This window comes from Myotis lucifugus, unplaced genomic scaffold, assembly GCF_000147115.1.
Source record: "Myotis lucifugus unplaced genomic scaffold, Myoluc2.0 scaffold_3, whole genome shotgun sequence".
NCBI classification, from domain to species: Eukaryota; Metazoa; Chordata; class Mammalia; order Chiroptera; family Vespertilionidae; genus Myotis; species Myotis lucifugus.
This window is the reverse complement of record NW_005871051.1, coordinates 21,267,939-21,281,314: the sequence shown is the minus strand read 5'-3', so window position 1 is coordinate 21,281,314 and position 13,376 is coordinate 21,267,939. Positions and strand designations below refer to the sequence as shown.

At 43.7% G+C, this 13,376-nt stretch overlaps 1 protein-coding gene across 1 annotated transcript in view; it reads right to left on the bottom strand.

Moving 5' to 3' along the window:
• Window positions 1-2,238: 2,238 nt before the first annotated feature.
• The window catches only part of SGPP2 (sphingosine-1-phosphate phosphatase 2), an 80,985-nt gene continuing 69,847 nt past the window's right edge, over window positions 2,239-13,376 (bottom strand). Inside the window, exon 5 of the mRNA XM_006082574.3 lies at window positions 2,239-4,330. Within this exon, the coding sequence (XP_006082636.1) occupies window positions 3,779-4,330 (552 nt within the window). The 3' untranslated portion in view covers window positions 2,239-3,778. The remainder of the gene's footprint in view (window positions 4,331-13,376) is intronic.

Genomic DNA, 13,376 nt, shown 5'->3' with positions numbered 1-13,376 from the left:
AGTATCAAGGAGTTTAGAGGGTATGTCAGCACGCAAACACACCACTTCCTGCCGATCACATCTCTGACCTCTGAGACATGCCACCAGCACTTGCTTGTGATTGAATTATGATAATTATCTAGCCTGCTGTATGTCTTTGTCCCCTCTAACTTAGGTCCAATGAACCCTGAGAAAAAAAGTTTAGGGGGGGAAAAAATCTAAGGAAGCGGAAACTGTTTTTTAAAGCACTTACTACGTCATGATCAAATAAAAGATGATTTTATTTTTTAAAGGATACATTTACATATCGATACATAAGCAAGACATCAGAAACTTCCAAAATAGAAAGCAGAGCCTGAACCACCACAGGCTTCGGTGACACTTGGGAGTCATCGGCCACCTATTTGGGAGAGAAAATCCCACATTTAAATGAGACCACCTGGCATGCTGTAGAGTGAGTTCAACCTCTCTCATTAGGGGTTTCAGTTCAGGAGTCTCTTCTATGTCTCCCTCTTCCGTGTATTCTGTTATGGTATAGGTTTGAGCGAAACTGGCATGAAAGGACCACTATTTAGAGTGATGGTTACAGAATGGATGGCTACAGAGTGGTGGTGGGTGGGGAGCAGGTAGGAAAGGGGGATATTTTCCCACCTGGCTCCTGAGGCCAACAATCCTGAGGGCTTTGGGGTCACAGGTTCCAAATGCAGGGTTGGCCACACCCCAGATCTTCAGCTTCTATTGGATACATCACTGTGAGCTAGATTTTAAAGTTCCTTTTTATTTTGATGGTAGTTGTATTTTTCAAATTTCTACATCCTATTGAATTTTCTGAATCGCTTTCTTTTTAAAAAATATCATTTTTAAAGTTCTCAATCTTCAAGATTCCAGATCAAGAGGGACTTTGGACCAAGACTGAGGGCAAACCAGCAGGGGGCAGTCTTTCCCCAGAGAGAAAATCTCAATGCCTTAACATAGATCAAGGCAAACTCTGATGGGCATGTGTGGGTGTGAGACTTTAGCGGTGTGAGCAATGGATGGAGAGGGCTAGCAAAGCAGGAGCTCAAAAACTCAGCGTGGCCTCATCCATACATACTCTTGACTCTCCAGGAGCTGTGATAAGACACTTGAAAAAGTGACTAACTATGCCCAACCCCTGGGCCATTCTTTAATGTGCTGTGGCTCAATCCAAACTGTGCACACACAGCCTTAAATACACCAGTATAGCTCATGGGCCTTCGTACTGTTGGCACTTAACACAGAAGAGACAGGCAGTAAAAATTTTACACGCACATGAATGAATTGCCAACGCCACTGCTGTGACAACAAATGATTCAAGAGGCAAAGGCTGATCCTTTTGTCAGATGGCCTCAGAAAGATCAACTGAAATCAGTTTGCATAATTATCCAGTTGGGTTTTTTGAGGGCAGAGGGTGGTGGAGTTACAGGAAAGTGCCTCATCCATTGCACTGGGAGTGCCTGTCAGCGGGACTCTCCCCAGTACTGTCCCCCCAATCATGGTGCAGCTCTAATCAATTTGATGTAAAAATAGTCAGAATAGTCAAATGGCAGCCATTTTCATTCTGCCTTCTAACTATGAAAAATATGAGAAGAACTAGAGGCCCGGTGCACAAAAATTCATGCACTGGCGGGGGGTGGGGGGGTGAAGGGGTGGGGAGGTGTCCCTCAGCTGGACCTATGCCCTCTCACAGTCTGGGACCCCTCGGGAGATAACCACCTGCTGGCTTAGGCTGGCTCCCTGGGTGGAAGATGGCAGGCCCGGATCTCGCGCTGGGTCACAGATGGCAGGCCCTCTGCCACGCCACCCTGCCGCACACGGCAGGCCCGGCGGGTGGTGGGGCATGGGGTGGGCTGATCGAGATCCACCACGCCCCGCCCCACCGGCCACCAGGCCGCGCACACAGACGGCAGGCAGGCGGCTTCTGGGGTCGCACATGGGCGCCTGGATGGCGGCTCGTGCTGTCCCACCCTGCCTACAGTATGCAAATTAGCCGCCATCTTTGTTGGCGGTTTATTTGCATATCGCGCTGATTAGCCAATGGGAGGCGTAGCGAAGGTTCGGTCAATTACCATGTTTGTCTATTATTAGATAGGATTTGAAGGAATAGTCAGAATAGTCAAACGGCAGCCATTTTCATTCTGACTTCTAACTATGAAAAATGTGAGAATTTGAATAGTCAGAATAGTCAAATGGCAGCCATTTTTATTCTACTTTCTAACTATGAAAAATGTGAGAAGAATCTGAAGGAAAAACAGGATGTTTTACTAAAAATTATTCTCAGGACACTGGAGCAGCAAGTCAAATACAGAAGGCCATCCTAGCAACGAGGCCAGGGGACCTATTGGAGAGAGGGATGGAGGAGGTTTCTGTTTTCATGCTGGATTCGGAGGTGAGGAGCCTAACTTTCCACAGGCTCATTGTCCCCACAGAGTGAGCACAGCGAAGCTTGTTGGGATCCTAAGTCACTGCTTCCATGGCCCAGGCACCGGAGCACAAAACAAACTTTGTTAACTACAGCTATACTCATTTTTGAGAAAATTGTAGCTATTTGTTCCTTACTCCTAACAAATGGAGAGGAGCCTGTGAGAGAGCCTGTGGTGCTTGCGTAATGGTCACCTTCCTGGTCTCCTGAGGACACACCCTCGGTGTGAAGGCTGTTGTGTTTGGTTGGCTTGTTTTCCCAAAAGAGGCTGATGTTATTCTTGCATCAATTACCCTTAAAATTGCCAAGAGATAAGAGGCGGGAAGATGGAAAGGGGGGCCCTGATTCTATTTAGTAGATGAGAAATACAGACTCTCAGAAAGTAACAGAAATGGAGGAGCTATGTCAGGATGAGGCAATGTCCTGAGGGTGAGTCCCTCATGTCAGGCTCCTGGGAGGAGTATGTTCTCTGTCCCTCCACTGGTCCACCTTTACATGTTGATGAAAGTTTGTAAGAAGCAAAAAAATCTGCAGATGGCCAGAGTGCACATCCCAAGTCACTCTGAAGCAGGAGAGAGCAGGACACTCGGAGAAGCCCAGCTGTGCCTGCTTTAATGAAGGTTAAGCCCTCCTGCCTGGAGCGGTGGGAGCAGCCAGCTGCTTCCTTGGGTCAGGAGTGCAGCGATGGCACCTGGAATCCCGCAAAATGTCCAAACGAGGAGGAGCAGATCCCTGTCTCAATATTCACGCCTACAAAGATGGGGACGCGTGAGGGGAGCAGGCCCTTGCCTAAAACCTCACAGCTCTGTGCCCGCCCTTCAGGGCATCACAGTGAGGTCTGCAGCGCTCTCACCACCCAAGCGGGCAGCCCGATTTGATCATACTGACAAGAAAGTCACCCTAAGGAATGCCCTTCCACAGGGTGCCTCCCGGACCAAAGATCCCAGTTGGGAAGTGAGACTCGCTGCTGGGCCGGGTCATAACTGGGAAGAACGCTCCACCTCCAGTCGCCAGACCTACCATCTCTCCAGAGCCCAGTGGGGCCTGTGGTTGTTCCTAAATCACCCACTATTCCTGCCAGCCCCTGACTTGGTCTAGAGTCCCAGCTAGCAGACAGGGTGGGGACCTTCAAAGAACCTGACAGTGGGTTTAGCCTGGCGTGACCCTTCCAGACTAGAGGCTCCTACGAGACAACTTCCCTTTCACACAGCACCGGCATTTATCATGGGTATCAGCAAAACAGACATATGACTTAAAGGGTTTTTTTCAAAATAAAATGTGTTGTCAAGACTTGTCCACCCAACAGCTTTCCTACGTCTTGGCTCTTGTCCAAAGGGCTAATCTCCAAGTGCCTGAGGCTCAGAGCAATCCCAGAAACCTGTGCAGCATGGGCACAACGGTGGTGGCACAGATGCCAACCGACGTGTAGGTGACAAACTTGTAAGGCACTTCGATCTCCAGCCTCCGCCGGGCCTCCTTGTTCCTGGTGACCACCTTGAACCAGGAGTATAAGACTTGCAGCGAGAGATTCTGTACAACCTGACGAACCAGGAGGATCAACACAATCCCCACCATAAATTTGGTCAGACCCAGAACCAACATGCCAGCGGTGAGCGGGGGGATGTGCTGGATGACAGGCAGAGCCTCTGTGGGCTCGGCCATGAGCTGGAAAAAATGGTTGATCCAGAACCCGATGGTCACCCCAGCCCCGGCGGCCATGATGGTGGTGGTGTCCGCCCTGGTGGGGCTGTAGTACTCAGACACGGGGTAATTGTAACACAAGAAGAACGGCACCACGATGGCACACACGGGGAAGAGGGGGCTGGCCGAGTCCAGGCGGTCGATGAGGGTCCAGGCGGGGTAGGTGAGGACGATGAGGACCGCGGTGATCAGGATGCCGCCCAGCACATCCTGCGGGGAGAGAAAAGCCAGTGAGTGCTTCCCTGTGTGCGGGCAAACTTTTGAGTCAAATATGGTTGACACGATACTTAAAATGCACAATTTTTACATAGTTTTATTTCTTAATACATGTTTGAAAAATGGAAAGTGGTAAAAATTGTAGGAAAGATACAATAATCACGCTATTCACATTATGCATTTTCTTCCAGTGTTTCTGTCTTTTGGAAGAAATTCTGTGTTTGTTTTCTCAATGCGTAGCTTTGATCACATTGTTCCTTCAATCTGCTATTATTTTTTATTTAAATTTATGACAAGCACTGCCATGGTCTTCACAGAGGTGGCGCCATCCTCCCCTGGTGGCCGGGCTGCAGCTGCAGCTGGAAGGGGAAGGAGCCACAGTCCCACAGCAGCAGCCACTCCTTGTTACCTACAGGGCTGTTTACCTGGGGTGGTTTGAGGAGTCGTTTTGGCTGGGGTGGTACCAAAGCTCCACCAGGACACAAACTCACTGAGTGGCTGTGAGTTTTTCTTTTTCCTTTAGCGTTCACATTGCAAACTTCATTAGAAGATGAAGTCAATGTAATTAATGGACGAATACGTCTAAGCCAGAACAAGGAGCTTGCTATGGTTTTGTTATAGTTTCATGTGGATTATTTTGAGAGTTTACGGTTGAAAAATGTAAAACGTTTCCCCCAGCGCATTGGAAAATCTGGAAGACACCAGAAAGTAATACATATGCATTGTAGATAATCTGGGAAACACCGAAAAGTGTAAGAAAAAAGTAGATCCTTCATCATTTCTCTTGGAATTCTTGGAAGGAGATGTTTGTTCTTCTTTTGAACACTGTTCCCTGTGGATTTACACCCTTTTATTTAGCAGACTTTTAATATTTCCACTACCTAGAGCCAACCTTGTCTATATTCTGGCATCTTGCTTTCCACTCTTTTTTCATATATATATAATAGAGTTCTAAAGGCTTGGTCTTTCATTTTATAATGACTTCATTATTTCTCTTGCTTAGTTCCTAATGACATCTCGAACAAGGGGTGAGAATTAAACCGTAGGAAAAATCACCGAGGCTACAGTAAATTTCAGGATGAGTGGGCCTGAAATTTTGTAATTCAAGAGGGAATGAGGCTAGTGTGTGTGGATCTTGGTGATCCTTTGGGGCTGGAGAATAGAGAGCAAACACAGGTTGGAGACACTTTGGACAAGACCCTGAAGTCCGATCCACTCTATGAGGACTGCGTGTGGGAGCAAAGGGGAGCCACTGAAGTAGCTCTCACTGGGTACCAGCTTAAGGAGACTTTCACCTTTAAAGGATCATTCTGACTTCAGTGAGGAGAACAGATGGAGGAGCAAGAGTGAATGGGGGAGACCGCCTGCCTCCTCAGAGGAAGCCTCGTGGCCCCACTGTCTCCACACGGCACCTGGGCTTCACCTGCTCTTTCTTCCGCCACCATCTTTCTCCTCAATGATCCCCATGGTCTCCTTTCCCATGATTCCTTTCCCCATGCCTATTCATATGCACTGATGTTGACTTATTTTTGAAAAAAGGAAAACTCCTTCATTTAAGCATCCTGGTTACCAAAATTAAGTCACACTTTCGGATTAAATGTTCTGTACCAGTTGCCTCCACTTCCTCAATGTGAAACACAAGTGCTGTTTAAATTCCTAGACTTAGAATACACCATTTTCTAAGGCCACTCAGACACTTGGTGGTTGTTTTTTTCAGCATCTATGTCTTTGACCAAAGAGCCTCATATTTTCCCTTGGGAATCCATGAGGTTCTGGGAAATTATGGAATTGGAGCACATGACCTAGGTAGGCCAATCAGTGCACTGTATCTCCTAGTGGCAGTGATCAGTATAGGAGTGGTTACGTGACCTAGGCTAGCCCAATTGGAATGAGTTATAGGGCTTTGACTCGGAATTCTTGGAAGGAGACAGTCTTTCTTCTTCTGAACACTGTGACCTGTGGATTTACACCCTTTTATTTAGCAGACCTTTAATATTCAGTTTTTATTAATGTTACCCTGCACCAGCCTAGCTCTTCTCTGACCCTTAAGAAGTCTCTCCTTTAGATCTTTCTCCTGTTTCCACATCCTAAACATGGGCATTTCCATAGATTCTGTCTTTAAGCCTTGCGTGTTTTCTCCCCTGAAGAGTTAGTATGGGCCTACCTTCCATTATCTGTCAGTGTGACTCTCACATCCATGTCTTCAGGTGTCTCTCGCAAACTTTAGTCCTGAACTTGTTAACAGAATGCTAGACATTTTTAAAAAATATGTTTTTATTGATTTTATAGAGAGGAAGGGAGAGGCATAGAGAGATAGAAATATCAATGGGAGAGAAATGTCATTGATCAGCTGCCTCCTGCAGGATCCCTCACAGGGGATTGAGCCAGCAACCAGGGCACGTGTCCTGACCAGGAATCAAACTGATGATCTCTTGGTTGCTGGGTTGATGCTCAACAGCTGAGCTACATTGGCCGGGCCAGAATGCTAGACATTTTCACCCAGAGGCACCATGAGCCCCACAAACCAACTTGTCTAAAGTAAAAATCACCCACAATCAAACAGAAAAATGAGTAAAGGAAGTGAGCAGTCTATAGAAAAGGACTATGGACACCCCTTAAACAGATGGAAATGTACCTAAACTTACCCATAAAGAGATTTATGGTGAGGATAAATTAACACTTATATTCACCCAAAAATTGGACATGAATATTTAAGCAGTTCTATTAATAATCACCAAAACCTGGAAACAACCACAGTGTCATTCAGGGGTGAATAGGTAAACTGTGCTACAACCATACAACGGAATATTTCTCAGCAATAAAAAGCAACCAACTACGGATGCAGCAACAGCTTGAAATCTCCAGGAAATTATGCAGAGAGGAAAAAAACAACCTCTCAGGGCTACATACTGTATGGTTCTATTTGTATGAAATTCTCTAGAAGATGTACCTATAGTGATGGAGATGGGATCAGTAGTTGCCAGCGTCCAAAAGTGGGGGGAGTGTGTGACTACAAAGGGATAGCATGAGGGAGTTTTTTTGGGGTGATGGAACTATTTTGTATTGTGGGTATGTCTACCCAAATCTGTGTGTATTAGAATCCACAGAACTATACACCCAAAACAGTCAATTCCACTGTTAATTTTTTAAAAAAATTAAAAATTACATTTCAAACAAAAATTAAAAAGCTAGTGATCTCTTTCTTTGGCACTGAGTAACACTTCTGAGTGAACTGCTGCTGAGTGTAAAGTAGTGTGCTGGACTCTGAGGTTCCCAACATGTTCCCTCCTCACCCCTACCCCATGCTGAGAATGTGCCCCTCGTCTACCATCGTTAACAATAATCTGCAGGTGTGACAACATCCTGTTGATGAAACAGGAGAGGGGAAAAGGGACTCTATTAATCATATGAATGCAAAATGGCACAACCCTTATAGGGAAGAACTTGGCGATATTTTTTAAAATTACAAGTTCATTTAACCTCTGACCCAGAATCTCACTCTGGGACTGAACCACACGGATACACCTGCCCACATCTGAACTGAGGCATTTACAAGCTGTCAGCTGTAGTTTGCTTATAACGGCAAGAGACTGGAAACACCCAGTTCCACCTGTAGGAACCAGTTCAATCTACCCATGGCATGCTCACAGGTGGGAGCTCTGCGGCTGGAAAGGAGGAGGAGGCTCGGATGTGGAATTTTAAAAAGCATGATGTAGCCCATCTGGTGTGGCTCAGTGGTTGAGCATTGCTCTATGCACCAAGAGGTCACGGGTTCGATTCCCAATCAGGGCACATACCTGGTTTCGGGCTCTATCCCCAGTAGGGGGCATGCAGGAGGCATATTTCTTTCTCCCTCTCTCTTCCTCCCTCTCTCTCTTTCTCTCAAAATCAATAATAAAACACCCTAAGGCAATGATAATGTTAGTGAGTCCCAATAGGAAACACTGAGAAATAGTAGCCTATCAATCAAGGGTCAGAGTCCTGCGTGCTATGGGTTGGCTTAAGCTATCATTCCAGGGTTTCTCTCACTACTTTCCAATCTGAACTTTCCACTGCGGCCACACAGGTCTACTTGCTTTGCCTAAACGTGCCTCGTGCAGTTTTATCATGAGAGCTTTGCATTCCTTTTATGTGTAGCGCACTTGAACCCTATCAAAACCTTATCAATTCACGTAAGGCTTCAGGTATCACCACAGTTGCAAATAACCTCTCCCTGAACTGCACGTGAAGGCACTTGCTCAATATCACTCAAAAGGCCCTTCCCTTATATTGCCTTTGCTGCAGGTCCTAAGTTCACAGGCTTTCCCCGAGTGGGTTATACGCCGGTCAGTAAAGACGAGCTCTCCTGCATGTATGCACGATTCCTCATTCCCAGCACAGTGCCTAACATGCAGCAGACATTCCGTCGTCGTGACTGGAGAATTTAGTGCCCTTCTCTTATCCTGCACATCCAGAGTATTTAATATGCATTGTTCCAATACATAAAAGAAAAACTGCCTTCCCTCTCTGTCTTCCTCTGTAATTGCAGTTATCAAATTCCCAGGCATCTGGTTGGAATATTCATTCTACAACGAATTCTGTTCATCTTCAATACACCAGGAGACCAGACTATTTTGGCCACAGATTCAGCACTTAAGCAAAAGTGCTTTTAGTCAGTGTGGCTGCTGGTGTAGTTTTTTTCTTCTAGCCACACAGTTGGATTTTTAGCCATAAAAGGCGATAAAAAGACATTTAGGTATTTCTGTAAGGAAAATACTTGAACCATCGCTCATGAGATTGCTAATTTGGGGCTCTAAGTTTTTAATAACAAACTATGCTAAACGGCTTCTAAAAATAAGAACTGTAGTGCTTGAAACTTCTTGAACAACTTTTACATGAATTTTTTTCAAGCTACTAAATTCACAGAAACCATAAAAGCTCACAATCTCCAACTTGGAATTGCATCTGCTGTTTGGTTTCTAGCAGATTTGAAGTCAGGGGGTGATTTCTTTGGAACTGCACGCCTGGTCATGTGTTTGGCACAGTACACCAAAAATGAGGTTAAAATGCGTACTGCTTTCTTATCTAATGACAGCAGGAACATTTTCCATTTGAAAAGATAATTTTCTGCAATTTTTTTTTGTGTGTGTGTTTTTGTGTTTGTTTCAAAGTAACCAACCATAAATGAGATATATTGAGCATAATTCAAACTTTATACAAAGGATGACCCTAACTTTATATGGTATATAGCTGCATGCATGGGTAAGACATCAAAAAGAAATAAACTAAAATGTTGAGTACTTTTTTCTGTTTGGATATTAGGTGATGATTATCTTCTCCATGCTTTGCAGTATTCTCTAAATTTTCTAGTTAACGCCTATTGGTTTTATTATAATAAAACGTAAACAAAGAGAAGAAATCAGGATGTTAAAATCAGAATGTTTCAAAATGGACAAAAATAGAAATAACAAATACTTATGTTTTCATATCATGCCAAAAATTGAAATGCCCCCAAGAATCTATATGATAATCAACACATCATTGCCCCATGATGTAAGTAACATTTAAGACAAAAGCACACAAAAGACGTTGCCAGTGCTATCCTACAGATCACATTGTTTGAAATATAATCAATCTTTAGTTCAACTTACCATTCAAGGTTCAAAGACTTTCAAATTATTTAAAAAGAAATCAAATTACTTAAAAAAGAAACTAACATTTTCTAAAGATAAGATGCAAAAAGATCTACATCCCTTTGATTATTGTACCTACTGTCATTTCGGTTATAAAACTTAGTATTCAGATAAAAGCTTGAGCTTTATTATATCTCATTTCAGAGAACAACAATATAGACAAAAGTGTCAGGAAAGAATGCTAATAGAACCATCCCAAGCATCAGGACAAATGTTAGCAAATGCTTATATTAACACATAAAATAGTGATCTTAATTCTTAGCGAAAAGAACACTCCTCTAGATATTTCAACAGCAGGGCCTCACCTGGAGAACTCCCAGAATTTGTGAGTTCTGACTCTACATCACAGTCCCATATGCAGTTTACAGCGACAAATTTACATTCTATCTCCAAACATCTTCCCTGAAGAATGCTTTTGAGCGACCAACACAACGCAGGATTAGCTAAGGAGAAAGAAGGGGCCCCGAACCAACCCATTCATTCAATTGTTAGGAAAGAATGCATTCAGATCTTGGAACTATTTATGCTGAAAACTCTATGATTCGGGCATCTTCCCCTCTGCTAGGTCCCCTGCTGAGAACGTGAAGCGCCCTCTCTTCCCTTGGCTGCCTTTATGTAGCGGCTAAAGCCAGGAGGGAAGTAAAAGCCAGGACCTGCTTCTTTGTAGATGCAGTGAGAGCTCTGAATTCAAGCAGACCCTGACATTAAGACAACAACAAACCACACTCCCCCCCCCCAAAACACCAAAAAACCCTTACCCCCAAACACTAATTATTCTAGAAAATAATTTGAAGTCATAGACCAGTCAATGTTTCCTAGTTGACACACTCCAATACTCTTTTCCATTCCAGCTCACCATTAATTGAATTTCTGAGAATAATGCAGATGAGATTCAATAGAAGCCAAATGGCAAGATGGGTGCATTGTTCATGAATATGAATATAAATGATTGCAGAGAGAAACATACAGGTCACATAATTAGCATATGTATAGGAGAGAAAGAGTGAATGCCTATGTTCAAAAATATTAATTTCCTATTGAAACACACTGATGTCCACAGGGTCAGTCAGGCGCAGGAAGCACATGGTGTGAGCGTGAGCAGCAGAATTGCCTGATACTCATGGCTATAGGTGGACGCTGTCTCTGTGCCCCTCCCTCTGTGTCACAACTTCTCTGAACCACCTCAGATATCTGAGCACAAATCTAGGGCTCGGGATCACTAGGCATGGCTAACTATAGTGATAAGAAAGCTTTGAAAAAGACTCTTTGAAAACTCACTGAAGCTCTGGAGTAACTATAAGAGTTAAAAAAAAGCATGCCAGCTTTCACCTTCTGCGATTTGAGAATGAATGCCTGCTTGGAGACCGAGCATATTTAAACCTTCATTAAAAATCATGGTGACATGCTCTAGCCGGGCAGCTCAGTTGGTTGGAGCTGCACCAAAAGATTGCGGGTTTGATCCCTGGTCAGGGCACATACCTAGGTTGTGGGTTTGATCCCTGGTCCGGGGGTGTACGGGAGGCAACCAATTGATGTTTCTCCCTCTTTCCCTTCCTCTCTCTCTAAAAATCAATTTAAAAAATATATCCTCGGTGAGGATTAAAAAAATTATGGTGACATATTAACAAAAATAGATTTCTACAAGTGTGTTATGAAGAATTACATAAAACTTGGATATATGACAAAAATATTTCAAGGTCATATGGGGGCAAAGGATTATAGAAGGGAAAGTACTTTGTTCAACTCACTGTTTACTATGGATTAAAGGTCTCAGATTTAGTGAAGTGACAGCTGATAGATCTTTGTTTGGTAGAGATGCAAACAACTTCTGTTCAGTGGAAATTATAACGCCAAAGGTTATAGTCTGTAGGACAGTAATTAGTTTTGTATACAACCCAGCAATCTTAATATAATATTTCTTTATTAAATGATATGTAAATATTTAGTTCATCTTTACTCTTATTGGCTCCTTCACTAATTAATGAGTTGAATAAAGTCTCTGACACCGACTCGTTTTATATTTGGGCAAGAGTATGATTTTACCATTTCAAGATTATACTCTAGCAAGTAGAGATTTCAATGTTTATTCATATGACTAATTATCTTGAATGATTGAATATGCATATTCCATATGACAACAATTACCAGTTTTATCTTTTCTTTTTTTGTTTTATTTAATGGCACTGGTGTGCTAAAAGAGTAAATAAGGCAGGTATTTTGCTTCTTAATATGATGATATAAATAGACATTATCCCATGCTTTTATAATATTAACTAGAAAGATATTTAGCTATACTACATATTTCTAAATTCTGTTCCATTTATAGCATGATTTAGGACATAATCACTTTCTTGACTTGGCTTCACAGAAATCTAAGTTCAAACAGTAGAGCTTCATGAAACACACAAAATTCCCCCCCCCCATAATTCACATGAATATGAACAGCTCTAGCTATGATGAATCACAGGGTGTGGGAGGCCCAGGGGATTGGGACATGAGCTCCAACAAGCTGCCAGGCAGGTTATAACATCCTCATCGACACCTGCTCAGCAGCCTGCAGGAATGACAAGTGCGGGGAAGGGCAATCTGCTAGAAGACACAGCCAAACATCTCAGCGATGCTTCTCAACTCTGGTGGGCAGAGGGTCTCTGAGCAACCAGAGGCCAGAGGAAAGTCATGTTTGAGGGGATGTAATTGTTGAACAGGCCCGTGCAGGTTGAACTTTAATTGGCCTTATCCCTGTATTTGCTGGGATGTGAGCATAGACGGTTTCCATGCTTTTCAAACTGTATCTCACATTAGAATCTGTGGGAAGTTTGTTAAAATGCAGGTTTTGGTTTAGCAGGTCCAGGTGGGGCCTGAGAGTCTGCATTTCTAACCAGCTCTCAGGTGATGCTGAGGTTGTGGTCCTGGGACCCCATTATGAATGGCAAAGACTATCTCACCTTGCTGAATCGCAGAGGTCAATGCGGGCTCCTCATTGAACGTGGTGGTCTGAGCTTCCAGAGTGATTTTTTTTTTGCAACACTTAAAATAACAAACACCTCTGAATGACAGAAATTGCGTACTTAAAAGTGATAGAACCACCTTTGAAAATCCTAAAGTGATATTCTGATGTAGAAACACTGATGTGCAAAGCGGTGTAAGAGAAAGACGTGAAAATCTGGCAGATCCAGTGACGTGGGTCTCACACTGCAAGCAAAAGTAAATCCTCCTAGTCCTTTATCCCTAACCCGGGGCATGTGGGCCTGAACCCTTGAGGCCTGGCTCCCTGTGCAAAAGCAGAACTCCCTGAGCGAATGCTTTGCAGCCTGGATCACACTAGGACACTTAAAAATATCAGTGTTGCTCTGCAGGCCATCCTAGCA